The 26,811-nt window shown below is 41.0% G+C and overlaps 1 protein-coding gene across 1 annotated transcript; it reads right to left on the bottom strand.

Annotated features, from left to right (window-relative positions):
* Nucleotides 1–9,097: 9,097 nt before the first annotated feature.
* Nucleotides 9,098–22,765, bottom strand: chst6 (carbohydrate sulfotransferase 6). Its single transcript, XM_017717256.2, has 3 exons — nt 22,630–22,765; nt 13,549–13,919; nt 9,098–11,364 (listed from the first exon to the last, which is right to left on the bottom strand). The coding sequence occupies exons 2-3, from the start codon at nt 13,912–13,914 to the stop codon at nt 10,528–10,530; spliced, it is 1,203 nt and encodes a 400-aa protein (XP_017572745.1). The 5' UTR covers nt 13,915–13,919; nt 22,630–22,765; the 3' UTR covers nt 9,098–10,527.
* Between the last annotated feature and the right edge of the window lie 4,046 nt (nt 22,766–26,811).

The following is a 26,811-nucleotide window of genomic DNA, read 5'->3' as shown; positions in this document are numbered from 1 at the left end:
AGGGAGAGAGAGAGGGCGTGGCCTGAGCGAGGCAGGGGCGGAAACTGAAACCAGCAGCGCGAGCCGCATCATGACGCCATCTGCCGATCAATCAATCACACCGGCGGCGGGGTGAGAGGGAAGGGGGCTGGGGATCGAACCCCCACAGACAGGCGGGATAGACCTGCAGATTAAATGAAATGAAAGGATAAAAATATTATTAAAAGTTTTTAACCTGGGAAAAGTAGAAGAACTGATTAACATTCATCACAAATTCGGTACAAAACACTTATTGATTTGATTAGCATTGACAAAAGAACCAATCAGCGCTCAATAGCAGTAATGCTAATCAATCAGCTCTCAGTAGCAGTAACGCTAACCAATCAGCTCTCAGTAGCAGTAATGCTAACCAATCAGCACTCAGCAGTTGTAATGTTAACCAATCAGCCCTCAGTAGTAGTAATGCTAACCAATCAGCTCTCAGTAGTAGTAATGGTAACTAATCAGCTGTCAGTAGCAGTAACACTAACCAATCAGCTCTCAGTAGCAGTAACACTAACCAATCAGCTCTCAGTAGCAGTAACGTTAACCAATCAGCGCTCAGTAGCAGTAACGCTAACCAATCAGCACTCAGTAGCAGTAACGCTAACCAATTAGCTCTCAGTATCAACAACGCTAACCAATCAGCACTCAGTATCAGTAAAGCTAACCAATCAGCACTCAGTAGCAGTAACGCTAACCAATCAGCGCTCAGTAGCAGTAACGCTAACCAATCAGCACTCAGTAGCAGTAACGCTAACCAATCTTGGCTCAGTAGCAGTAACGCTGAGCAATCAGCTCTCAGTAGCAGTAATGTTAACCAATCAGCCCTCAGTAGTAGTAATGCTAACCAATCAGCTCTCAGTAGCAGTAACGTTAACCAATCAGCACTCAGTAGTAGTAATGCTAACTAATCAGCTGTCAGTAGCAGTAACGCTAACCAATCAGCACTCAGTAGCAGTAACACTAACCAATCAGCTCTCAGTAGCAGTAACACTAACCAATCAGCTCTCAGTAGCAGTAACGCTAACCAATCAGCTCTCAGTAGCAGTAACACTAACCAATCAGCACTCAGTAGCAGTAACGCTAACCAATTAGCTCTCAGTATCAACAACGCTAACCAATCAGCACTCAGTAGTTGTAACGCTAACCAATTAACTCTCAGTATCAGTAACGCTAACCAATCAGCGCTCAGTATCAGTAAAGCTAACCAATCAGCACTCAGTAGCAGTAACGCTAACCAATCAGCGCTCAGTAGCAGTAACACTAACCAATCAGCACTCAGTAGCAGTAACGCTAACCAATCTTGGCTCAGTAGCAGTAACGCTGAGCAATCAGCTCTCAGTAGCAGTAATGTTAACCAATCAGCCCTCAGTAGTAGTAATGCTAACCAATCAGCTCTCAGTAGCAGTAACGTTAACCAATCAGCCCTCAGTAGTAGTAATGCTAACCAATCAGCTCTCAGTAGCAGTAACGTTAACCAATCAGCACTCAGTAGTAGTAATGCTAACTAATCAGCTGTCAGTAGCAGTAACGCTAACCAATCAGCACTCAGTAGCAGTAACACTAACCAATCAGCTCTCAGTAGCAGTAACACTAACCAATCAGCTCTCAGTAGCAGTAACGCTAACCAATCAGCTCTCAGTAGCAGTAACGCTAACCAGTCAGCACTCAGTAGTAGTAATGCTAACTAATCAGCTGTCAGTAGCAGTAACGCTAACCAATCAGCACTCAGTAGCAGTAACACTAACCAATCAGCTCTCAGTAGCAGTAACACTAACCAATCAGCTCTCAGTAGCAGTAACGTTAACCAATCAGCTCTCAGTAGCAGTAACGCTAACCAATCAGCTCTCAGAAGCAGTAATGCTAACCAATCAGCTCTCAGTAGCAGTAATGCCGTGATGTTGGTATAAGAATCTGTTATCTCTAGGATAGTAACACAATTTTTTTAATGTGTTTTTTATGTAAAGATCCTTCTGTTTGTCCTCCTCTCCACACACAGAAGAATTCCTTGCAGCTCGCTGTTTCAGTTTCACCTGCAGCTGCTCATAGCTTCACTGAATCTTCATTGAAGGGCTGTGGTCAACGCAGCCAGGTCAACGCGATGCTCTGCGGCAGGGCCTCACCAGCTGCCGTACTCCAGTCAGGCTGCCCTGCTGGGCCTTGCAATGCTGCTTCCTATTCCACAGTCCTTGACTGGGAACAGTCTTCTCTGCTGTCTGCCTGGAGTTTGTTGAAACATCATTCCTCTCCTCTCTGCATGTGCACTATCCCACTTCTGACACCAGTGTGGCATCTGCTTAGAATAAGGTGCTCAGTACTCACACTGGAAAATACTCAGATGAGCACGAATGTATCATGTTCCTCGGGCACATCTGAGTAAAGGAGAGTAGAGTAATGATACAAAGGAACACTAGATGGCAGTAGATGTGCATGTATCTCACTAAACCGCCAGCTGTTTTGTCTGGAGCCACATCATTCCTGAATGGGGAATTCCACCCATTTTGTGAAATTAACCCATAATTCTGTGTGTGAGGTGTAGTCAGAGAGCGCCTGAGCGGTTTGGTGTGAAATGGTTCAGATGTCTTTACAGTGGTGGTGATAAGAACCAGGCATTGCCATGACTACAACACAGATATAGACATTTTATTTACCATCCAGAACCACCAGAGAACCTACATGAGTCTTCTGAGCTTATATGGAATGTTGAGGATGGAAAACAGTGGAAAATATAGAATAATCATTTTTCTTTGGGGACTATTTTGCCGCACAGCGCCCTGCATGTCTCCCTCCACCATGAATGGAGTTTAAGTTCTCTAAACTATCATAAAACAACGTCTCAGTCATCAGGCAGTGAATTCAGAACCATTTCATGTAGGAACTTTCTGTGAGGAGCTTTTAGAGGTGGACGTCTGGTTCCTGTCACCACCACTGTGAGCAGTTCTGACTCGGCAAGTTTATCTACACTGCTTTTTGATGGTTCTTCAAGGGTTCTTTAGTAAAGGGAATAGTTATATTAAGAACCATGAGTTTTATATAGAAGCATTTTCATGCTTAAATAGTTCTTGCATGGTGAAATGGTTCTTCAGATTGATGGATGAATGTGATGTTTATGATTCTATATAGCAACAAAAAGGATTCTGCAGTCGTTATGATGTCAAGCTTGTGACGATAGAAGAGCTGTTTCTGTGCTACACTATATTGCCAGATGTATTCGGTTGTCTGGCTTCTCACGCATATGAACTTGAGTGACATCCCATTCTTAATCCATAGGGTTTAATATGATGTCGGCCCACCCTTTGCAGCTATAACAGCTTCAACTCTTCTGGAAAGGCTTTCCACAAAGGTTAGAAGTGTGTTTATGGGAATTTTTGACTGTTCTTCCAGAAGCGCATTTGTGAGGTCAGACACTGATGTTGGATGAGAAGGCCTGGCTTATAGTCTCCGCTCTAATTCATCCCAAAGGTGCTCTATCGGGTTGAAGTCAGTTCTCTATGCAGGCCAGTCAAGTTCTTCCACACCAAACTCACTCATCCATGTCTTTATAGACCTTGCTTTGTGCACTGGCGCGGAGTCATGTTGGAACAGGAAGGGGCCGTCCCCAGACTGTTCCCGCAAAGTTGGGAGCACGAAATTGTCCAAAATCTTTTGGTGCTGAAGCATTTCCACCTTTCACTGGAACAGAAGCCGAGCCTATCTCCTGAAAAACAATTCCACACCATAATCCCCCCTCCACCAAACTTTATACTGGGCACAATGTAGTCAGACAAGTACTGTTCTCCTGGCAACTGCCAAACCCAGACTCATCCATCAGCTTGCCAGATGGAGAAGCATGATTGGTCACTCCAGAGAACACGTCTCCACTGCTCTAGAGTCCAGTGGCAGCACTTTACACCACTGCATTCCACGCTTTGCATTGCACTTGGTGATGTAAGGCTTAGATGCAGCTGCTCGGCCATGGAAACCCATTCCATGAAGCTCTCTACACTCAAATTCACTGAGCTCCTGAGAGCAACCCATTCTTTCACTAATGTCTGTAGAAGCAGTCTGCAGGCCTAGGTGCTTGGTTTTATACACCTGTGGCCATGGGAGTGATTGGAACACCTGAATTCAATGATTTGGATGGTGTGTGAATACTTAGTGTAGGTAGAACCACCTACAGCAGATTCTCCATCAATCTGAAGAACCCTTTTGTGATGCAAAGAACCTTATAATCAGGCAAAAGGTTTTTTGGGTGTTCATGATTCTTTAAGCACAATTTTCTTTACTTTCAAGAACCATCTTTTTAAGATTTAAACAATTTTAGAGCCCATTAGAGATCAGGTGAGCCAGTCCTGACCTCAAATTTCTGCTATCAGCATCCCCATGAACCCCATGGGTGGTGGGATCATTCTCAGCACTGCAATAACACTGACATTGTGGTGGTGTGTTAGTGTGTGTTGCGCTGGTCTGAGTGGATCAGACACAGCAGTGCTGCTGGAGTTTTTAAACACCTCAGTGTCACTTCTGGACTGAGAATAGTCCACCATCTAAAAATATCCAGCCAACAGCGTCCTGTGGGCAGCGTCCTGTGACCACTGATGAAGAACTAGAGGATGACCAACACAAACTGTGCAGCAGCAGATGAGCTATCGACTCAGGAGTTATTAGGAGTGTCTAATAGAGTGGACAGTGAGTGGACACAGTGTTTAAAAATTCCAGCAGTGTGTCTGATCCACTCGCACCAGCACAACACACACTAACACACCACCACCACGTCAGTGTTACTGCAGTGCTGAGAACGATCCACTACCTAAATAGTACCTGCTCTGTGAGGGTCCATGGGGGTCCTGACCACTGAAGAACAGGGTAAAAGGGGGCTAACAAAGTATCAGAGAAACAGATGGACTACAGTCTGTAACTGTAGAACTACAATGTAGACCTATACAGTAAGTGAAGCTGATAAAATTATGTGTGTGTGTTTGTCGCTGTGCTGCGACACATAGTTTCCATTCCTTCTGATAGTCAGGACTCTGTAGAGAGACTGACCAGCAGTTTTTACAGTATGATTCTTCTATGGATCACACTGTAATCCATAGAAGCTTTAAGACTCGTTTATGATCACAGCCTGAAACCCTGAATAGATCTGAAGTGAGTGCTGAGGTTCTGGGAGGTTCTGCCCACTCTGCTCAGGTGTCCAGGAAGGTGAAGGCACTGCTCCCTCTCAGAGCTCAATGATAAACCGATATCACATGTGCTCCTTTAACTCGGTTAGTCATTAAACTGCTTTCAAAAGCTCCAACGTCACAGGCATCCAGTTTCCACACCTTCCCTCCTCGTCTCGTGTGAACTTTAAAACTTTAGACTTCCGCGTCTATTTTAGGACATTTTTGAGTCACAGCCTCATTTGTTTTGGCCGAAATTCAATAAGAGACATCATAATGTGACAAAAGCACTGATCCTTTCACTTTAAAGCCACTTTCAGGGGATAAAGTTCATTTTAGAACCCAAACCTTTTTTTGAGAGAGGCTTAATCAGAGTTTAATGAGAGCGTAATTCTGTACCTCACGCTGTCACATCAGCACAAGAGCTGAGAGCCCCTGTTCATTTAGTTCATTCTTTTCTAGCAAGAAATATGTAAATAATACATAACGGCATTCATGAAATGCTTTTAGAACATTTCAAGTAAATAATAAATAACAATAATAATAATAATTTTAAAAATTCTTATATTTTCCATATTTCTTGCATGTATTGCTTCCCAGTTTTTTCTCTTTAAACAAAAAATAGTGCATTTTTCTTGTGTCAGTAATTGTAACATTTCCAAATTGACACATCTGGTAAGAAAACCTACTGAATTAAACACTTTAAGACCATTTTCACCACCAGTGACTGAATAACAGGGTTGAATTCTGGGTAACAGGGCTGAACACAGAGCAGACGGAAAACTCAAAAATTGTTTAAATCAAAATGTTTTCATTAAAATCTTGGTTTCAAGCCATGTTAATTTCATTTTCAATGAACAATAATTGTAAAAACGTGTAGGAAGGATCTGAATTTAGTCTAAAGTAAGCAGCATTCAGGAGAGGTTAGCCCGCATGCTAACTAGATTAAGAGACCCTTATTAGAAATTTCACCTCCACATTTTTAGAATTTAGAACCGTTTGTCAGTGTGTTTGCACACTGTGAAATTAGACCTCTGCATTTAACCCATCCGTACACTTGCCCGGAGCGGTGGGCAGCCCTATCCACAGTGCCAGGGGAGCAGTTGGGGGTTAGGTGTCTTGCTCAAGGGCACCTCAGTCATGTACTGTTGGCTCCGGGGATCGAACTGGAGACCTTCCAGTCACAGGGCCGGTTCCCTAACCTACTAATGACCCCATAGTTTACATGCTATAAACATATTGTTTTATTGAATCATTTGAGTAACCGGGTTGAATAGTCAAGCGCTTGTCATGCAGCCTCATCAGTGTTTTGTGTGTAAGCTGAGAAAACAGAATAACACTGACCGCTCTGAGGGTCAATCTGCAGAAAACAACAGGATGATGCAAATTTCTGTTTACGTCATAATAAACGGAATGCTCTGTTTTTTATGAGGGGCAGCAGGTTCGGGTAGCCGGGCTGTGGGACGCAGGCGTAGAATGACTTTTATTATGAAATTTAATGAATCATTGAAGAAAAACAACTCTTTGAAATCTGACGTTAATTATGGTGGAGGATTTTAATGAATATATTTCATAGAGAAGAATGGCAGTGAGGTGGACCAGCTCAGAGTCACCTTATTAAAGGTAGATACAGAGATTTCATGTGTTCTTATGATCATTTAAAGGATAAATGTAATCATTTTAGATTGAAGTACAGATCACAGAAATAAAATAAACAACAGTCACTTTATTGCTTTTAAAAGGCTAATGAGACATAAATGTATCTAAATAGACTATTTATCTAAATGGACTGCTTATCTAAATACATATAAATGTAAAATGCCACAGACTGCATAATTAGCAAAGTAATTAATGATGTAATTGTGTAATGACATTTAAACACTATGGCCAAACAGCAGGACTTCTAGGGCTTCATGAATAAGGAGACTCAGACTCAACCTTCGAAGTTCGTCCGGCTCTGAACGTGTGTAACCGTGAGCTGGTTTAGGAGTCGGCTGAGTTCATTCGGCTCAGGTTTTGTTTGTAAGAAGCCACAACAAAAGAGAAAGAACAAGAAAAAACACCTCAGACTATTTTAAGACAATGGGTACAGTCACTCAGGGGTCAGTTTGTGTGACTAAAAGCCAAATAACAGACCATTTTTGACATCCATCTTTCAAAAACCCTCAGGAAATAATAAATCTATGCACTCAGTTTGCTTTTAGCTTCGCTGCAGGTCTAAGGTCAGTCAACAGGCCTTCACTGCAACTATTAATTACATTTTTTTTTACATTTTATTGTTTTATATTTAGGAAGAGGGTTTAAAACTTACTCAAACCAGAAGTAAAACAAAACGCTTCCTTATCGCCCTCAATATTCATGACCTAATATAGTGTACTACGTCTGGGTCATATTAATACACAGTTATCATGATATATGATTGATTATATGACACGTCCCCCCAACCGACACTCCTGCAGCTCAGACCTGCTTCATATTCTATTTTTAGTTAATGCTGTTTTTGAACATTAACTGTTTCAATTAAAATCACTTAAATAATATAATACTGAGTCACTGCAGTGGCAGAATGGTGAAAATATGAGCTGCTTCTAGAATTTTATATTTAATGTTTGTCACTAATTCCAGGTAAACTGACTAATTTTACCCTCTTTATAATGTCAGTTTCTGATGATAAACACAACCTGGTAAGAGCAGCATATCGTGTTGTATTGTGACACATTTGTCACAATAATGATATACTTGGTCATCGCCCAGGCCTGGAGGACACAGCACAAATGGCGTCATACTTCACAGCAACTAATGTCCACTATTTTGACGTTTACAAACACGCTGTTCAGTATTTACATGAAAACCTGTTTACATTTAGACAAAACATCTCATTCAAAACACTGGAACTGGGTCTTAACTATCGCTTCATTTAAAATGCATGAAAAAGCTCAAATAAGAGACCAACGAAGAAACGACTCAGTTCTGTTCTCTCCACCCCAAGATCAGCTCTGCAGCACAGTAAAGTCTGACCTGTAAGGGAAGCCTCTTCATTCTATGATCTGTGAGCTGTTGTCAGACAGTGTTTTAAAGCTAATTATTATAATAGATATTTTGTTAAATTTAGTCTTTTCCAAATCTGTCTCTGCAATACATTTTAGTCTTTTCATTTATGTGAGTCCAAAAACCTTCTTTACCTTTAATGTAAGTCAGTAAGAGTGATTTTAGAGCAATTCTATTGGTTCATTCATCATGAAGTTCTCACTACAGCCACCAGCTTCACGCAAATGATGCAGAGAACTTCAAATCCACAGCAATGGAGATACATGTTTCTCTTGGCACAGCAACAAGTTACAAGAAGCCAAAGAAAACTGATGAGAATTTGAGTAAAGCATGTCAAAAAACTTCACAATGAACTCTACCAAACGCTTTGCTGTATCAAGGAGACCTCCAGCTGAATTATATGAATAGTGTTATTTGTCTGCACTATTTAAGGGCATGTTTTGAGGCGGTTTTGTAAAAGTGGGTGTGGCCTTGTTTTCTACCTGGTGCATTTTTTTAACTAAGAGTAATAAATGCGCCACATTGTTGGTTGGTTAGTGTAGTGGTTAACACCTTTGCCTTCTACACTGTAGACTGGGGTTCAATCCCCACCTGGGTAAACACCCTACACTATACCGATAAGAGTCCTTGGGCAAGACTCTTAACACCACCTTGCCCCCCCTGTGTAAAATGATCAAGTTGTAAGTCGCTCTGGATAAGAGCGTCAGCAAAATGCCATAAATGTAAATGTCAATTTCCAGACATTATCCAGTGGGTCAAGGTGTGTTTAACAACAAAAATGGGGGAAATACAGATGCTTCCTGAAAATGTAGAAGAACAAACTGTGTTTTTGTTTATTGAAACAGCTTTGGACCTCTAATATCTCAACACTGAAGCACAAAACATAATTCAGATTTTGGTATTTATTACTTATATCACAACATTCCGATGGCAATTAGATGTTAGTGATGAAATAATACAAGCTGATTAATGAGCCAGCAAAATTTCAAACAACTGCATCTTTAAACAGCTACAAATCAAAGGCACATTACACACATCTATCATAAAGTCATCGCCGCCACTGGAAACAGCACGTTTTAATAAACAACTGCACCAAATATGGATTTGATATCACAACTGGAATTTTAGTACCTAATACACTCTAAAAAATGATGGTTCTCTAAAGACAATACTTCTATGAAGAACCATGAACACACGAAGAACAATTCGCATGCTTGAATGTTTCTCTGCATGGTGAAACGGTTCTTCAGACTGATGGAGAATGTGTTGTAAATGGTTCTGTATATCAAGCTTGTAACAATAGCAGAACTCTTTTGTGCTATATAGAACAATTTCCAAAGGAAAGGATTTGTATAGAACCATCTACAGCACATTGTCCACCAATCTAAAGAACTATTCACCATGCAGAGAGCCATTTAGGTACGGAAAGGGTTCTTTAAGTGTTCACAGTTCTATACAGAAACACTGTCTTTACTAAAGAACCCTGTTTAGAAGAAGATGTTTAGATCATATAAACCAGCTGCTGCAGTTATTTTATGGTGTGCTATAAAACACACTTCATCTCCAGCCCCGCGCTGGAGATCTGAATGTCATAACAGGCCTGTATTTGTACACAACGTAGCACGTCTGCAATTTTCATATTCTTTGTGACTCAAATTCAAACTCCACATTTACAATAAGGTATAAAATGGTAAACAGTGATGTCTGTATCTTCTGTCAAAGTTTGTACCTTTTTACTTTTTTATATCATTCATTTGAAGGCAAAATGAAGTCCATGTCTGATTCCATATCTGAGAAACTAAAGAAGACATGTGCCTGAAATTCTGCACACTGTCTAATGAGCACAGTCACATTACGCCCTGAAAGTTTTAAGCAAATCTGTAAATTGGAAACATTTTTTATAATATATGGGGTGATCTGAGGCACATTGGCTCCTAAAGCAGACTTCAAAATAAAAGATCTTCAAAATAAAAGAGCTCAAAAATAAATTACATATTTTACATTCGTCAGATATTCCTAAACTCTCTAAATGATCCAACTTTGCCCAAACAAAAATCTGAGGGCCTGTTAAACTAACTTTCAATAAATATTTATTCAGTTAGGAGTTAGAGGAGGGCTGAACCATACATGTGTGTGTGTGTGAGTGAGTGTGTGTGAGTGAGTGTGAGTGTGTGTAAATATATCTGCATTCTTTTTTTTTTATTTGATAAAAATAGGGCTAAAATCCAGTCTTGTTCGTAACAGTGTGTTCACAGGCGTCTCCTGGCCACTTTGGAGACTATTTGTCCTTAGAGGTTTGATCCCGTTTGGGCGAGCGTTATCCTGCTTTAGCAGAGCCAGTAGATTTTGAGGGAACCTTCCAGGTGAACTGGTGGTGCTGTCTCCGCGCCGTCAGGTCCAAATCCAGCTGCTTCTGTTCTGTTTCACTCTCCACTAGATGATAGCCCAGCAGGGTCATGGCTCCTTTGCATACCTCCTGTATTTGTTTGACCTTGGTGTACGGTAAGGAAGTTCTCCAGGCCAAGGAAACGTCCTCGGCGTTCCGTGAAGTAATTTTAAACGCATCTTTCCTGGTTCCTTTGCCTGTCCCATGCGTAATGCGGTAAATCCACATTTCTAAGTTCTCGGTCATCTCCAGCCCCACAAAGTCGTATATGTTTTTGATCGCGGTCAGCGGGTCCCTGACCAGGTCCTCGTACCGGACCAGCCTGTACCGTCCTCTGAGGAAATCGGGTGGTTTCAGGTTTCCGGTCTCGTGAATTCTCACGTGGCTGCGGCAGATTTCCTGCATCACCCTCAGCTGGCCGTCAGGTGGCATGTTGCCCTCCTGCTCCAGAACCAGGGCACTGTCCTGCACCAGAGCCTTTATAGCCTGGTCTCGTGAGTTCATGACAGCCCGGGGATCTCGCACCAGGTGGATGATCCTCAGGTCCAGCGAGGGGTCCCTCAGCAGCGGATAGAGGGATTCCAGCTCAAAGAAGCGCACCTCCTTGAGCACCACGTGGCTGTAGGAGTGACACGCCTCCTCAGCCCGCTGCAGCCCCATTGTGTCACAATGTAGTTTACACTTCGGCTCCTCGCTGATCTGGTCCCGCGGCGTCAGTGGGCAGGCTGGGGGTGAGCAGAGCGCTCTGCTGTGGCTCCACATGAACACCTGAGACAGAGAAGAGCAGAGAGTTAGCGGATTCACCCTCAAATCCTGGAGGCAGAATCACATTTTCCCCATTATATGATTACTCAAGAACAAGAAAACCACTGAAACAGTTACAGACACAATCTGATTTTCTTCAGTTACTTTACTGGTCTGGATCAGGTGTTCCTGATCTCTGGGGTAGAGAACAGTGTGAACCTCTGCCGGTCAGCACATCCCCAGTACTGAACTGCAACTGCAGCTGCATGTCCATTTGAAGCACTTTTTTCAACAAAATAGCTTTTTTCACCTCTAATGTCTGGTGATCTGGGCTGTGGAAAAATCATCAGTAACATTTTGTGGATAGAATGATGGAAAAATTGTTTGTTGTTGCCTGAAATGTGAAAACGTACACCCTTTGGTTGCTTTAGGAGGTGGTGAAAGCATTTACACACAAATTTAGTGCCATGACACACACTTCCCTCCAAAACACAGACAAACCCAAACAGCAAGCAGTAGCAGGAATTTTAAAAGGAAATACTTTCACTTTTCAGCTCTTACAGAGAGACAAGCAGACGCTCTGAATGGAAAGAGCTCCACATGGCACAGAAACGGTGTCTGTCACAGAGCAGGTCGGACAGAGGAATAATCATACAGCAGTGCGTTCAAAAGGTTTTGCAAGACAGGTTTGGAGTATTAGTGCTGCAGCATTTATTTTCTGGGTTGTTCTAAAAGGACTCTTATTTTGAAGGCAGGGCTAGCACGCCGGCTGTGTTCTGTTAGATTAGATTAGATAGTTCTAGCAGAGACGTTATTAATGAAGAGATGGTCACTGGTTGAAATATGAGCGGTAAAGCTCATAACACATCCGTTTTGCGGAGAAAGTCCCGTCTTTCAATAATAAGAGTCAATCAGCTCACTGGTTACACCACAATTGGGGAAAGCCCTCCTCTTCGCTGAGATCTGTGCAAGCCCAGCAACCAGAACAACCCAAAATATCATGTTTTTTATATATTATTGAGCCAAACGCTGCAAATTATTTATGACATTTTTGTCAGATTTTATCAGTGATTTCAAATATGTGTTTTAAACGGTCAATTCATCCTTCAGTCTGGAGTATTTTGGTCTCTCCTCATTCAGAGAGAGGAGTCTGGTCTTGTATGGCTGGAAATAACTGCCGGGCGGTGTTGCATAGATGGCTGCTGAATTAAAAGACTTTGGTGTTGGTCAGTCTGTCTCTGACGGCAGAGGGAGAAGACAAAGCAAGGCTCAGGGTGAACTGATACACCAAACTCTGTATTGTATGGCATGGCTGTGGTTCTAAAAACTACAGCTCCTAACAACCACTCATGTGTCAGCTGTGCCTCCTTTAATAGCGGAAAATGCTACAATACTATAAAATAAATAATAATAAAAATAAACACAAGCTTCCTGTTATTTAGGTTTAGGGCTGAAAAATTTATCAGTTTTTATTAAATTGCAAATTGCAATTAGAAAGAGCGCAATAATCAAATCACCAGAGCAGTGACTTTTACTGTATTGTCTGTTATCAACACTGTTGATGTGTTGCACCCTAAAAAAGACAGCGATACTATACAGAACCATGATTTGCACGATTAAAGGGTCATGAAAAGGATCTTCAGGTTGATGAAGAATATGTTGTCTATATAGAACCTTGTTGAAAATGGTTCTATCTTTGACTAAACAGGTTCTTCTGTTGTTACAGTGTCAAGCCTCTGTCTTCTCTTCTGTGGGAATTAATCTGAGCTCCCCAAATATCAGGGTGTCAAGAGAGAACATGAATCATCTAGGTGGATCTTGATATCAGCAGCTAAAGGAGGATAAAGACTGCGGGAAGCAGCCATGTAAACAGCTCTTAGCTGTTACAGAGATATTTGCTATCATGGCTTAAAAAATGGGCAAAATGAAAAACCACCAACAAGCCGAATTAGAATTTTTAAGCATCCAATAAACCTGTTTTATTTCTGTTTTATTTTCTTGTTCAGTGATCCGCCGAAATCAGCTGTTAGAAATGATGTCGTTCACAGAATTTTGACTGCAGTTGTTGTGGCTGAGTCTCAAACGAGTTGCAGGACACTTTACATTATGCAACTCAAGTCTCTCGCAGGCTTCAAGCTTCAAGTTTGATGGAAATAAAATTGTGAACATCACTTTGTGCTGAGAGCTGAGGGACACATAGCTACTGACCTGAGAAACGTTGTAGTTGGGGGGCATGTAGGCGTCCATCACGGAGAGGTCACAGTGAAATACGCTGCGCACCAGATCTCTGACCGCCATCCGCAGCCCACGCGCGCCAGGCCGCCGCAGAACAGTCCACACGTGCCACGCCGGCTCCATCAGGTAAAAAACCGAGGGGTGCTGGCTGAACACCTGGCCCAGGAAGGAGGAGCCTGATCGCCATGACGACAGCAGGAGAACATGCACCTTCCTCTGAGATGGGGGCGAGTCCTGCTGCCCGATGCGGCCGTACCAGCTCACAAACAGCACCATGGCAATGACCTGCAGAAGCAGCAGGGTCACCACGGCAGGCGTGGGCACACGGTAACGCAGCATTCTACCTGCACACACACACAATCACACAGGTTAGCACTGACCGGCAGAACGGCTCAACAGGGACAGTGACTAAAGTTTGCTGTGAAACTTTACACAAGCATCACGGACAGAAATATGTCTTATTTATTTACACGTTTAGTGCACTCTTAAAAAGATTCCTCAGACTGATGGAAATGCGTTATAATTGGTTCTATATAGCACCACAAAGGGTTCTATTATTGTATACAAATTTGACAACGTAACAATAAAAGAACCCTCTTTGGTGCCATATAGAACCATATATAACACATTCTCCATCAATCTGAAGAACCATTTCACCATGCAGAGAACCCTTTAAATGGCTCTTTAAGTGTTCATGGTTCTATATGGAACCACTGTCTTTCAGAACCGTCATTGTAAGAGTGTCCGGGGCTGAAACTGGGCCTCTAACTGGAATCTTCCGTTCCACTTTGGTGCAGCAGCTAGGTTCTGCCGTCTGAGGCTGAGAAGGTTTTTCCCCTTTTGGTCTAAAATGAAACGCTAAAGAAAACATGTCAGTGTTTGAACCTGTTTATGCTGTTATATGTTTATGTTGTTTACTGTTTATTTTGATGTATTTATGTCGGGAAGCTCATCTGTTCAACAGCATAGATCTGTACCGAGTTTACAGCGTTTACATCAACCTACCACTTATAAATGACTGTCACCAGCAAGCCCCAAGTTTTAATCCACACTGCTATCACATAAGAACAGCTCAGCCAGTCTGCACTGAAGTCCCTGTACTTACTGAATAATAAGTCTTAGTATGTGATAAGCCTGAGATTTGATTGATTATGATGATTATCTCTGATGGTAGAGTGCAGTTATTCCAAGTGCTGAAAGGTTTTATTACTGTTTAAATGATTTTAGCTGAAACAAGAACACAGCATGTTGTGAAGGACACACTACTCACATGTAAAATGTCTTAAACCTTTACATACACAGTTAAGGCGTAAACAGAGTCACAGTGGTGGTGATAGGAACCAGACGTCCACCTCTAAAAGCTCCTCACAGAAAGTTCCTACATGAAATGGTTCTGAATTCACTGCCTGATGACTGAGACGCTGTTTTATGTTTAGTTTAGAGAACTTAAACTCTATTCATGGTGGAGGGAGACATGCAGGGCGCTGTGCGGCAAAATAGTCCCCAAAGAAAACTTATTATTCCAGATTTTCCACTATTTTCCATCAACATTCCATATAAACTCAGAAGACTCGTGTAGGTTCTCTGGTGGTTCTGGATGGTAAATAAACTGTCTATATCTGTGTTGTAGTCAGGGCGACCCCTGGTTCCCATCACCACCACTGTAAAGAGTCTGAGTCTGTCTGTCTAATCTGTTCATCCTACATCCAAATATCTAGATCACCACAGAAAGAACCATGAGAACCGTGACAGGAAAATAATAATAAACAATGTCAGACTTCATACAGGTTTGCTCATTACTTACAAATGACGCAGTGCATTTTGGGTATCCCCTGTTCCCTGGGGTACATCGCTTGTACACTACTTTTTGCAGTGCATTGTGGGATTGTTTGAGCAACTGTTTGATTGGACACCACTACAAAATGCCAGGACCCACAATAGTGCACTACATAGTGAATAGGGTGCAGTTTGGACACTGTACAGTGAACCATTTCACACTAAAACACCTTAAACACTGAATTATGAGGGGGTGGATTTTGGAAAATGGGTGGATGTCCCCTTTAAAGTAATATCAGCGGTAGCTGAATGGTGGAATCACCCTGCAGTATTCTTATATTTTCATTCAGACCTTTTAAACATATGAATATTATACTGTAAATCTCATAGAGCAGCATGTTTTTCTCTTTTTCATATTAAAATACACACATTTACTGAAAAAAACTGCATCCAGACAAATTCAGAAAGAGGCTGCGTGACCAGCAGGTGGCACCAAACACATCTTCTGCAGATCAGAGTGTGGAAACCACTGGAAGGTTAAAATGTCACTGTATAAACAACCACTATGATGACACGACTATCTGCAGCTATGTGTCATAATTGGTGACATATTTATGTAAATCTTCAGTATTTTATACACAAGTGCAGTTCTGAGAGCAGCCTGGCCTGAGTGTGTTTACATCAGCAGAAAGAACAGCTTAGAAACTTTCTTTCCTCCAAACGGTTTAACCCAGAGCTCAAACGTCTTCTCCAGCTTCCGGTGTCTTACAGAGCTGAGCACACAATGTTATTACACGTCTATAAACCGCTAAATGGTTTAGGATCATCCTGTTTCTCTGAAGTCAACAAAGGCCCAGTAGAACTCAAAGGTCATCAGAAACCACTCAGCCGTCCCCAGGGTGAACACCTTACATGGACGAGCAGCTTTTAGCTTCTACGCCCCAAAACTAGATGTTCTTAAATCCAGACTTAACCCTTTTCACCTCACTCCTCACACTTCACTCCATCACCACAGTCTTCACCCTCTTACCTGAATCATGTGTTATCTCCTCTGATCTAATCTGATCAAGTGTGTACTGTTTCTACGTCTGTATTATTTCTCTTTTATTAGTGTGAAGCACGTTGAGTTGCCTTTGTGAATGAACTGTGCTGTATAAATAAATAAACACAGAAACCTGAAGTTGAGCAGAGGCACTGAATCTGAAATCCGAGCGTTTATGTCTGCGCACTGATGCCATCCTGTTACGCCTCGTGTACTCAGTGTCCGACAGCATGTGCTTTCCTTTCTACTGTTTAACGGTCAGTAAATATGGTTTAAGCTCCACACGTCGCTCCACCGCTCAGCGACTCATCACCTCTGGGTGCGTCCATTTGACTTCTGGGTTGGGAAGGACTTTAATTGAGCTTCGTGTTCAGCTGGAATAAAAGCACATTGTTATGTATGTAAAGACCGGAAGCTTCTATCATTTAAAAATGAAATATTTCAACAGTAATATTTGTAAACAATACTGTTTTCTCAGTGACAGACATCAATTTGTAGCTATTCAGAACAATAAATCTTCTATGGTATCTGCGACTAAGGGTGTTCCACAGGGCTCAGTTTTAGGTCCATTGCTCTTCACTATTTACATACTGCCACTTGGGCAAATAATACGCCTTCATGGTTTAAGTTTTCATTGTTACACAGACGACACTCAGATCTATGTTAGCATTAGCCCTGTTCAGACTACACCACCACCTGCTCTATCTGACTGTATCCATGGATGAGTTTGAACTTTTTAAAACTGAATGCCAGCAAAACTGAGTTGCTTTTAATTGGCTCTAAGTCACTTATATCTAGCTCATCTGTCCTTGGAATCAATATCGATGGGATTCTAGTAACACCTTCTCCCCACATCCACAACCTCAGAGGTATCTTTGATCCTACACTCTCTTTTGACATCCACATCAACTCCGTTGTTAAGACAGCGTTTTTCCATCTTCGCAATATTTCTCATCTCCGATCATTTCTCAGCCAAGCCGATGTAGAAACGCTTGTGCATGCGTCAGTGACGTCACGGCTGGACGACTACACGGTTCTCTTTTCTGGCCTCCCTGTCAAAACCCTCACTAGGTTACAGTATGTTCAAAATGCTGCTGCTAGGATCGTCACCTTTTCAAAAAATAATGACCACATCACCCCTGTCCTTCAGAGTCTTCATTGGTTGCCCATTCCATTCCATATTCAGTACAAAGTTCTCCTTATAACATATAAAGCTCTGCACAGCCTGGCTCCCCAATACTTGGCAGAGCTTCTTCATCTATATGTCCCATCCAGTACTTTGAGATCACAAAATCTAGGCCTCCTTCATGTTCCTACATTTAAATTGGTTTCTATGGGTGGTCAATTGTTTAATGCAGTAGCTCCCAAGTTCTTCAGATAGATGGAGAATGTGTTGTATATGTAAAAAAGTTGGCTCTTCAAGGGTTCTTTAGTAAAAGCAATGGTTCTATTTAGAACCATATGTTCTAAAAACAGCACTCTTTCATTTGAGAACCATCACAGATCCTCTCTCAGTCTGTAAGATGCTGAGAAGCTGATGATGGTCTGCTGTGCTGTGTTATTCCGTGCATTACCTAGAACCACAAATGACAGACTCAGAATTCTGCAGCTGGACTAACTCATATGAAAACAGAGAACAAAGAACACCTGTTTCAGCGTCATTACAGTGGGTTCCTTATACTGCTTTAAAAGGGAAGAAAGGGTCCCATGCAAGCTTGACATCATCACAACAGCAGAACCTTTTTTCCTTGCTATGCAGAACCCTGCGCAAAACATTCTCACAAAAACGGTTCTAAATAGAACCAAGAATCCAAATAAATGCACTGCCTTTACTAAGAAACCCTTGAAAAAGCACCTTTTTCACGGGTTCTGGTCTGAGTTAATGAGTTCTCCTCCTGGTTTCATCCTCTCAATCAAATATGCAAATCAGTCTGATAAAGAAGATAAAAGCCCGTCTGAGGTCTAAAGGCTGCGTTAATAAATATGCTGGGCGGCGTTTCCGCATCACTCCCTTATTTCAGCCTCAGAGGCGGGCCAGGACGACTCCCCCTCGTCCCCGGAGTACTCCTGTCTGTCTGTTAGTCAGTCTGCAGACTCACAGCTCAGCTCCAGTTATTACACAGAACCTCTCCCAGAACCACAGAGCAGCGCTATCTGGTGTAAAACCGTAGACCAGAGAATAATGGAATGGGACGTTTTTCAGTCCAGTGGTCAGCTTAACTAACTGGGATGGTTTCAGCCAGTCAGTGTGGAGATCTTATAATGTAAACAATGTGAGCCAGCTTCATCCCTTCAGGATCAATAAAGAATCTAAAAATAAAAGTTAAGGCATTTTAACCATTTTTCAATTCACAAAACTTCCAAACAGCAAAACTACTAACTGAAAAACACGAATATTTCCAACAAAAGCTGCTCTACAGTGTCCCAATCTGACACGAGAAGCTGGACAATATGACAATATTTATTATTATCCTGATGAATGACATCACTTTTTCAGCATGTCATGAATATTAAAGAGAGCTGAAGTGGGTTTAGTGCAGCTCTGAGTGAAATGCTGAACACCAACTGAAAGACTGTTTCTGACAGTCTTTATCAAACCTGACGCCACGTCTGTTGTGACACATTTCAAATCATAAGAAAACTTCCTGAAGTATCATGAGATATTTCGCCACATCGCCCATCTTTACCCCAGACACAAGCTAACGTACCAGCCGTGAGCCTGCAGCAGTTTGATACAGCTTCATAACAAATACATGAATATCTTCATCTTCATATACTACAATATGAGTTCATACGTTAGTGTCGATCATACGAAGCTCCGCTGCTCCTGTCTTATTCAGCCTTTAGCCTGTGCTCACAGATAACAGAACACTGGATGTTCCACCTCATGGGCTGCTTTGTTTCTGTTAGTCAAATCAGCTCTGATTCCTTAAGGACACCCTGAGAACTTCTTAACTAAGTCTGCTCTGCACAATGTAGTGACTAAATATTAATGTGATAATAATGTGATAATGATGTGATACTAATGTGATATTACTGTGATATTAATGTGATGATAATGTGATAATGATGTGATACTAATGTGATAGTAATGTGATAATAATGTGATGATGTGATAATGATGTGATAGTAATGTGATAAATACTGTGATATTAATATTATAATGTGATAACAATGTGATAATGTGATAATAATGTGATGATAATGTGATACTAATGTGATATTACTGTGATATTAATGTGATAGTAATGTGATATTAATGTGATGATAACGTGATAATGATGTGATACTAATGTGATATTAATGTGATAATACTGTGATATTAATATTATAATGGGATAACAATGTGATAATAATGTGATAGTAATGTGATAATAATGTGATATTACTGTGATATTAATGTGATAATAATGTGATATTACTTTGATATTATTGTGATAAGCCTGCTTTTTTACTGAACATTACTGAAAGTGTAAATACAAACAGTTTCTGGACTTACATTAAATAATTAAATAATTAACTGTGTGGTCTTTAAGTAAGTGGTTTAAATAAAACTGCTGGGAAATAAATAAATGTGCATTTCAACAGATGAAAACTTATTTATAAAACTTATTTATTTATTTTGAGCCAAAGAGGTTTCCATTCTAATAAAACTTTATCTAAAAATAAACTGCACGTTTCGATTTTGTGCCGTCGACAGTTAAATGTTCTGCTGATGTAATAAAGTCCATGTATACCGACTTTGCTCTGCGTGACTGGATGGAAATGTGTGGCATAACTGAATTCATTTTATTCAATGATTTACTTTTTGTGTACAGGCTAATCAATAAGCACTGACTTACTATTGATAATACACCACAAAACCGGTCAGGTAAAACCATCTTACATCGAGTCAATATATCAATACCTGCCAACACAGTGACACGTCTTTTTAATACAATCACTTCATATGAGTGATAAAACACATCCACCCTCTAAAAACACACTCCTTCAGGGTTCTTCAGAGAAGAAAATGGCTCTGTATGTAACCATAAACCTTCAAAGAATGCTGTCCATGCTCAAACGGTTCTCTGCACAGTGAAATGGGTTCTACTATTGTTATGATGTCAAGCTTGTCACAGTAGAAGAACCCTTTTTGTTGCTATGACGTCTCTAAGGTGTCATTGTACTGATTAAGTACTGAAATTTGGTAGTTTTGAAATGAGTTTTTTGGTTCTCAGTGGTGCTGAGACCTACAAGCACAAAATCAAGCTCTTCTACGGCGTTTAGAACAGTTTCGGGAAGTTTATCACATCATATCCTGCACACGTGTTACTGTAAACACAGCTTCATATCACAGTTGTCGTAACAAAACTTTGTATCTCCAAACTGGAAACTTCACAGGAGAAGGAAAAAACACACATCACTTTTAATGGATGTCAATGAAACCAGATGTTTTCCTAAGTCGTTTTGGGCCGTTTCTGTTGGTCCATTCATCATGAAATTCACATACAATGTAAAGAACAACAGGCTTTATCAAATGATGTCAAAACCTGAAAAACGGAAATCTGAGGTTTTGTCCCAGCAGCAGTGAAACACTTGTGTTTATTGATCCTGCAGAATCTGAGCTTCGGCTAAACAGCAGAGAATCAGAATGTGTCCTGAAATTCCACGCCTGAAATAAACAATGTACAATCAATAGCCATAAGGGATTAACGATGACTGAAGATAATTGCTTATGGAACAAAATCGGTGCCATTTAGATTTAACCAGTAACTATGCCTCCACTACTCCACATCCACAAGTACATTCCTGAAATATGGATCCAGAATATATCGCTGGTGTCGGAACAAAACCTCATATCTCCATTTTTGTCATTTTTCAGTTTTTGACATAATTTGAAAATGCTTGTTGTTCTTTACATTGTGTCAAAATTCCATGATGAAGGGACCAAAACAAACAGCCCAAAATGACTTGGAAATGCGTCTGTTTCCATTGACTTCCACTAACAATAGAGTAGGTTTTTTCCTTCTCCTGTAAAGTTAACTTTTCGGAGATACAAGGTTTTGTTCCGACAACATGCAAATACTTAAAATTGGCTCCTGTCACTCAAAAATATTTGCACACTGTGAATATAGACATCAGAAATTGTGTTGATAAACATATGAATGTTTATCTTGTGTTATCTTTAATACTTAAGTTTCAAAATATAACATGATGTGTTTAGATATGACTGTAATTCCATTACACAGCATTTATCGCACATATCTTTAGTGTAAATTATACTTTAACGTATATTTTTCCCATATTTGTATTTCAGAGAAGCAGAACATTTGGATGGTTACAGATTTCTGGATATGACAGCACCTGTAGCCCTGCAGAAACAGAACTATAAGGCATAGTTTTGCCCCAACACACCCAGTTCTGCCTTTTTAGAACTGGTTCTGCATCAGCAATGGCATATTTCTCCAAAGCGAAGCCAAAAAGTGAGTTTTGTCACTTTTTTGGCACAGACAAGCAGTAAAAACAACTCAAAGTACAAAAGCTCATCCTGGTTAAAAGCTAAACACTGAGTTTAAATTTCAACATTAACAACTCACTATCAGAGCCTTTCACACACAAACAGCCCAGCAGAATAACCAACACCGAGATGAGACCCTCCACTGCAAACACATCCGTCCACACAAACACAGAGTGCAGGCTCTGAGTGAAATGCAGTGGCCGTATGGAGGGTCACTAAAGGCCAGCTGGACACAAAGAAGGCTTCTGAACCTCTGAAAACCGAGAATGGCTCAGAAAAACAGCAGCAGGTTCAGTTACACCTGCTTTGGGACGCTGGAAGTGCTGGTAAAGTGGCACTTTGGAGCATATCAATGTGGAAATGTGACTAGATTAGAATATAAAGCGCTTTTTAGAGAGAGATAAATCGCCTCGAGCTGCAAACGGAGTTTATATGCAAGAAAAGTGGAAAGGTTTAAGAGAAAAAGGGGTTTGTATTTTGATTCTCGCCGCTTCTTTTTGGAATTTTCCGTTCCACCTTAAATGGCGAAGCAGTTCCATTGTAGCGCCCCAGGCGACAGCGTGTACCTGCTGCGCCATTTAAGGTGGAACGGAAAATTCCAAAAAGAAGGCACTTCAGCTTTAACTAACGAGCACACACAGTGGATTTCTTAAACGAGAACAGCGGAAAGGCGCTAGAACCCCAACTACGCTTTAGAACCCTAGATATGAGGCGGAGAACGAGCTGTAAAACGTACCAAAGCGCTGAGAAAGCGAGGAGAAGCGCTGCTGGGACTCCGCTCAACTCCGGGCACAGCCGTTAGAACAGCCTCCAACAGCTCTGCTCCTGCAGCCCTACTGCCTTTGAGACGTGGCCATTAAAGCTGGAGAGTGACAGGGAAGAGAGGGAGGAGGTGGGCAGGAGGTGGGCAGGAGGATGGGGGGAGGAGGTGGGGAGGTGGGTATGGGGGGTGTCAATTCACTTTACTGAGCCAGTAATGAGAGCTTTAATGAGCAGAGTCTCACTCACAGCTCACACCCTCACTCTCACTCCATGACCTCATCCTGCAAAACAATGGTTTACTAACTTTATAACGACTTAATGCCACGTAATAACGGGTTGGGTCTCAATACCGGCTTATATTCCCAACAAATTGACCTTAGAATCTTGAAACAATGACCTTTTCTCAACGTGTTGACTCACTATGTTGCCATAGTGACTCATTTTTTGAAATATTGACTCAATGTGTCAAAAATAATGGCATGGCATCCCGAAATAATGACTTATTTACTCAGAATGATGGTTTGGTATCAAATAATAACAGGCTTGGTCAGAAAAATGACTTATTTTCTCAAAATATCAACTTACTATCTCAAAATAAATACTTAATTTTCAATCTTGATGGAACATCTCGAAATAATGACTTATTTTCTTGAAATGTCGACTTAATATGTCAAATGAATGACTTAGTGTCTCAAAATAATGACTTTTTTTCTTGAAATGTTGACTTAATATGTCAAATGAATGACTTAGTGTCTCAAAATAATGACTTATTTTCTCAAAATAATGATTTATTGTCATATAAATAATGTCATAATAATGACTTTATATGTTGAAATGATGACTGGCTCTGAATTCATGACTTATTAATGTCATATTGACATACTGGACTGGGTTAGGCATATTATTATGTCAGAAAACTGCATTCTTTGTGTAAATAATGATTTCCTCAAAATATTGACTTACTATGTTGATATAATGATTTATTTTCTAAAAATATTCACTTAGCATCTCGAGATAATGACATATCTTCTCAAAATAATGATTTAGTGTCCTGTATAATGGTCTGAATTAATGACCTTTTATCTCAAAATAATGACTTCATATCTTGAAATGATGAGTCACTTTCTCCACATATTGATTTACTAGATTGGAACGATGACATACTATGTAAAAATAATGATTTTCTCTAAATATTAATCATCACAACAAAGACTTATTTCAAAGACTTAAATCAAAATATTGATTTATTACCTACTGTCTATTGTCAAAATAATGACTTAGTACTCTAAGCTAATATGGTTCCACACTGCTGTCAGTCACACTGTCAGAGGAAACTCAGCAAATCTCCATCAATATCAGATCAAAATCTCAGAAGATCTGAAACTGATCTGAGGCGTGACGACGCTGACGCTGCAGATCAGACCCGCAGGTTTGGGCTGAGTGAGCGGTGCTGAAGGACAGTCACACATCTGACCAACATCTGACCAAAACAGACCCAAACCAGAGACTGAATACAGGAGGAAATACACACTTCCTGAGTATGAGCACACACACTTCCTATGTGATAGAGAGAGAGGGGGAGAGAAAGAGAGAGAGAGAGAGAGAGAGAACAATTATTAGTGTATACACATGAATATATAGCTAATATACATATATATACATATATACATATACATATACATATTTATACATATATAAATATACAACTCATAGGGCATTTTATCATGAGCACCTCCTTGTTTCTACATTCACTGTCCATTTTATCAGCTCCACTTACTGTATAGTTTCACTTTGTAGTTGTACAGTTACAGACTGTAGTCCATCTGTTTCTCTGATACTTTGTTACCCTGTTCTTCAGTGGTCAGAACCCCCATGGACCCTCACAGAGCAGGTACTATTTGGGTGGGTCATTCTCACCACTGCAGTAACACTGATGTGGTGGTGGTGTGTTAGTGTGTGTTGTGCTGCTACGAGTGGAATAGACACAGCAGTGATGATCCACCACCCATTTGAAATTGGGATTTGAGTGAGTGAGAGAGAGAGTGAGAGAGAGAGAGAGAGAGAGAGTGAGTGAGAGAGCAAGAGAGAGAGAGAGAGTGAGTTAGAGAGCAAGAGTGAAAGAGAGCGAGAGAAAGAGGTAAAGAGAGAGAGAGAGAGAGAGGGAAAGAGCGAGAGAGAGAGAGAGAGAGAGAGAGAGAGAGAGAGAGAGAGGGAAAGAGATCGAGAGAGAGAGAGAGAGAGAGAGAGAGAAAGAGTCTCTATGGCAGTGTATTCATTACAGAAGAAAAGTGACCACAGACTGGACTGGCTGACTGGTGGAGTCTCTGCCCTGCCAGATGAGCTCATGGCTGATTCAGATCTGAGGGCTAAAACTGAGCCCAGAAAAGTTCTGTCTGTGCTGGTTCTGGACTGAACTGGGTACTTAAAACTAGTCACACGCTCCACACTCAAAAACACACCTTAGCTCCAGTATGAGCAGCTGCTCAGACCAACTTTACACTTTACACATTACGCCCTGTACTTTACACTTTACACTCCATACTTTACACTTCACACTCACAAACATACTTTAGCTTCAATTTGAACATCTGCTCAGACCAACTTTACACTTTACACATTACACTCCATACTTCACACTCCATACTTTACACTTCACACTCCACACTCAAAATCACACTTTAGCTTCAGTATGAGCAGCTGCTTAAACCAACTTTACACTTTACAAATTACACTCCATACTTTACACTTCACACTCACAAACACACTATAGCTTCAGTATGAGCAGCTGCTCAGACCAACTTTACACTTTACACTTCACACTCACAAACACACTTTAGCTTTAGTATGAGAAGCTGCTCGCACCAACTTTACACATTACACACAGCTTCTCATGTTGAAGCTAAAATGTGTTTGTTAGTGTGAAGTGTAAAGTATGGATTGTAATGTGTAAAGTGTAAAATTGGTCTGAGTAGCTGCTCATACTGAAGCTAAAGTGTGTTTGTGAGTGCGAAGTGTAAAGTGTGCAGCATGAAGTGTAAAGTATGGAGTGTAATGTGTGAAGTGTATTAGCTTCAGTATGAGTAGCTGGTCAGATCAACTTTACGCCCTACACTTTACACATTACACTCCATCCTTTACACTTTACACGCCATACTTTACACTTCACACTCCACACTTTGGGTATGGGATAAAAAAGTAAAATGCAAGGTCAGTGTAAGACCAGGGCTCCTCAGTGGAGTGATAGGTGTCTGTCTGGTTGTGAGCAAGTTTGTCTGGGCAGTCAGAGGCGGATCAGCTCATGTATGGAGGAGATTATTAGAGCTGCGCTCTCAGCAGCAGCTCAGTGCTAACAGCTGAATCAGTCATGCAGTCATGTAGGAAAACAACACGCGTATCAAGGCCTCCGTACAATACAGCGGTCTGCAAAATCTGCAGCTAATGCCTCTCCAGAGACCGGCCAGCGGTCAGGATGTTCCTCATTAACACAGCAGGGTGAAGACATCAGCAGTGAGAGAACCAAACCTGCAAACACAACAAACAAGAAACGGCATGTAGAGGGAACTGTAAACCCAATCTATACACAATAGGGTTGAACATCACCTACCGGTTAATATCACTGTGCCCCACCCACTGGTGCGCAGTGACATTGTCAAAAAACAAGTCATTATAGTCATTACTGTGTGATAGAAAATAACAACTTAGTGTTTTTTTTATTGAGGAACCAAACAGATACATGAGACGAGTGGAGAAAAACAAGATGATTAACAGTAGACAAAACACTCACACAGACACACCAAGACCTTCCATACAATACAAATACAACAACAACAACCTGATCTTTGAAGGGGGAAGAAGGAAAATTAAATAAAAAGAAATCAATCTGCCAGCAGAACCTGGAGTGCATCAAAAGACAAAAGAAAAGAGTTCCCTTCCAGGCATTTATCACGAGTCTAATCCTCTCCAGTTGAGAAAATGCTTAACATCATGGAGACACATTGCAACTGAAGGTGGTTTTGAGGACTAATAAGGATGTGAATGCAAGGATATCCCGCCTTGGGGTGGGGTGGGGGATGTTGGTGACTGCAGAGCAGTGGAAAATCCAAATATTGCATTCATAATTACTGGGATTCATACTGACTTAAAACCTAAAACCTTC

This window comes from Pygocentrus nattereri, chromosome 8 (genome assembly GCF_015220715.1).
Source record: "Pygocentrus nattereri isolate fPygNat1 chromosome 8, fPygNat1.pri, whole genome shotgun sequence".
In the NCBI taxonomy this organism is placed as follows: Eukaryota; Metazoa; Chordata; class Actinopteri; order Characiformes; family Serrasalmidae; genus Pygocentrus; species Pygocentrus nattereri.
This window is presented reverse-complemented; position numbering and strand designations above follow the sequence as displayed.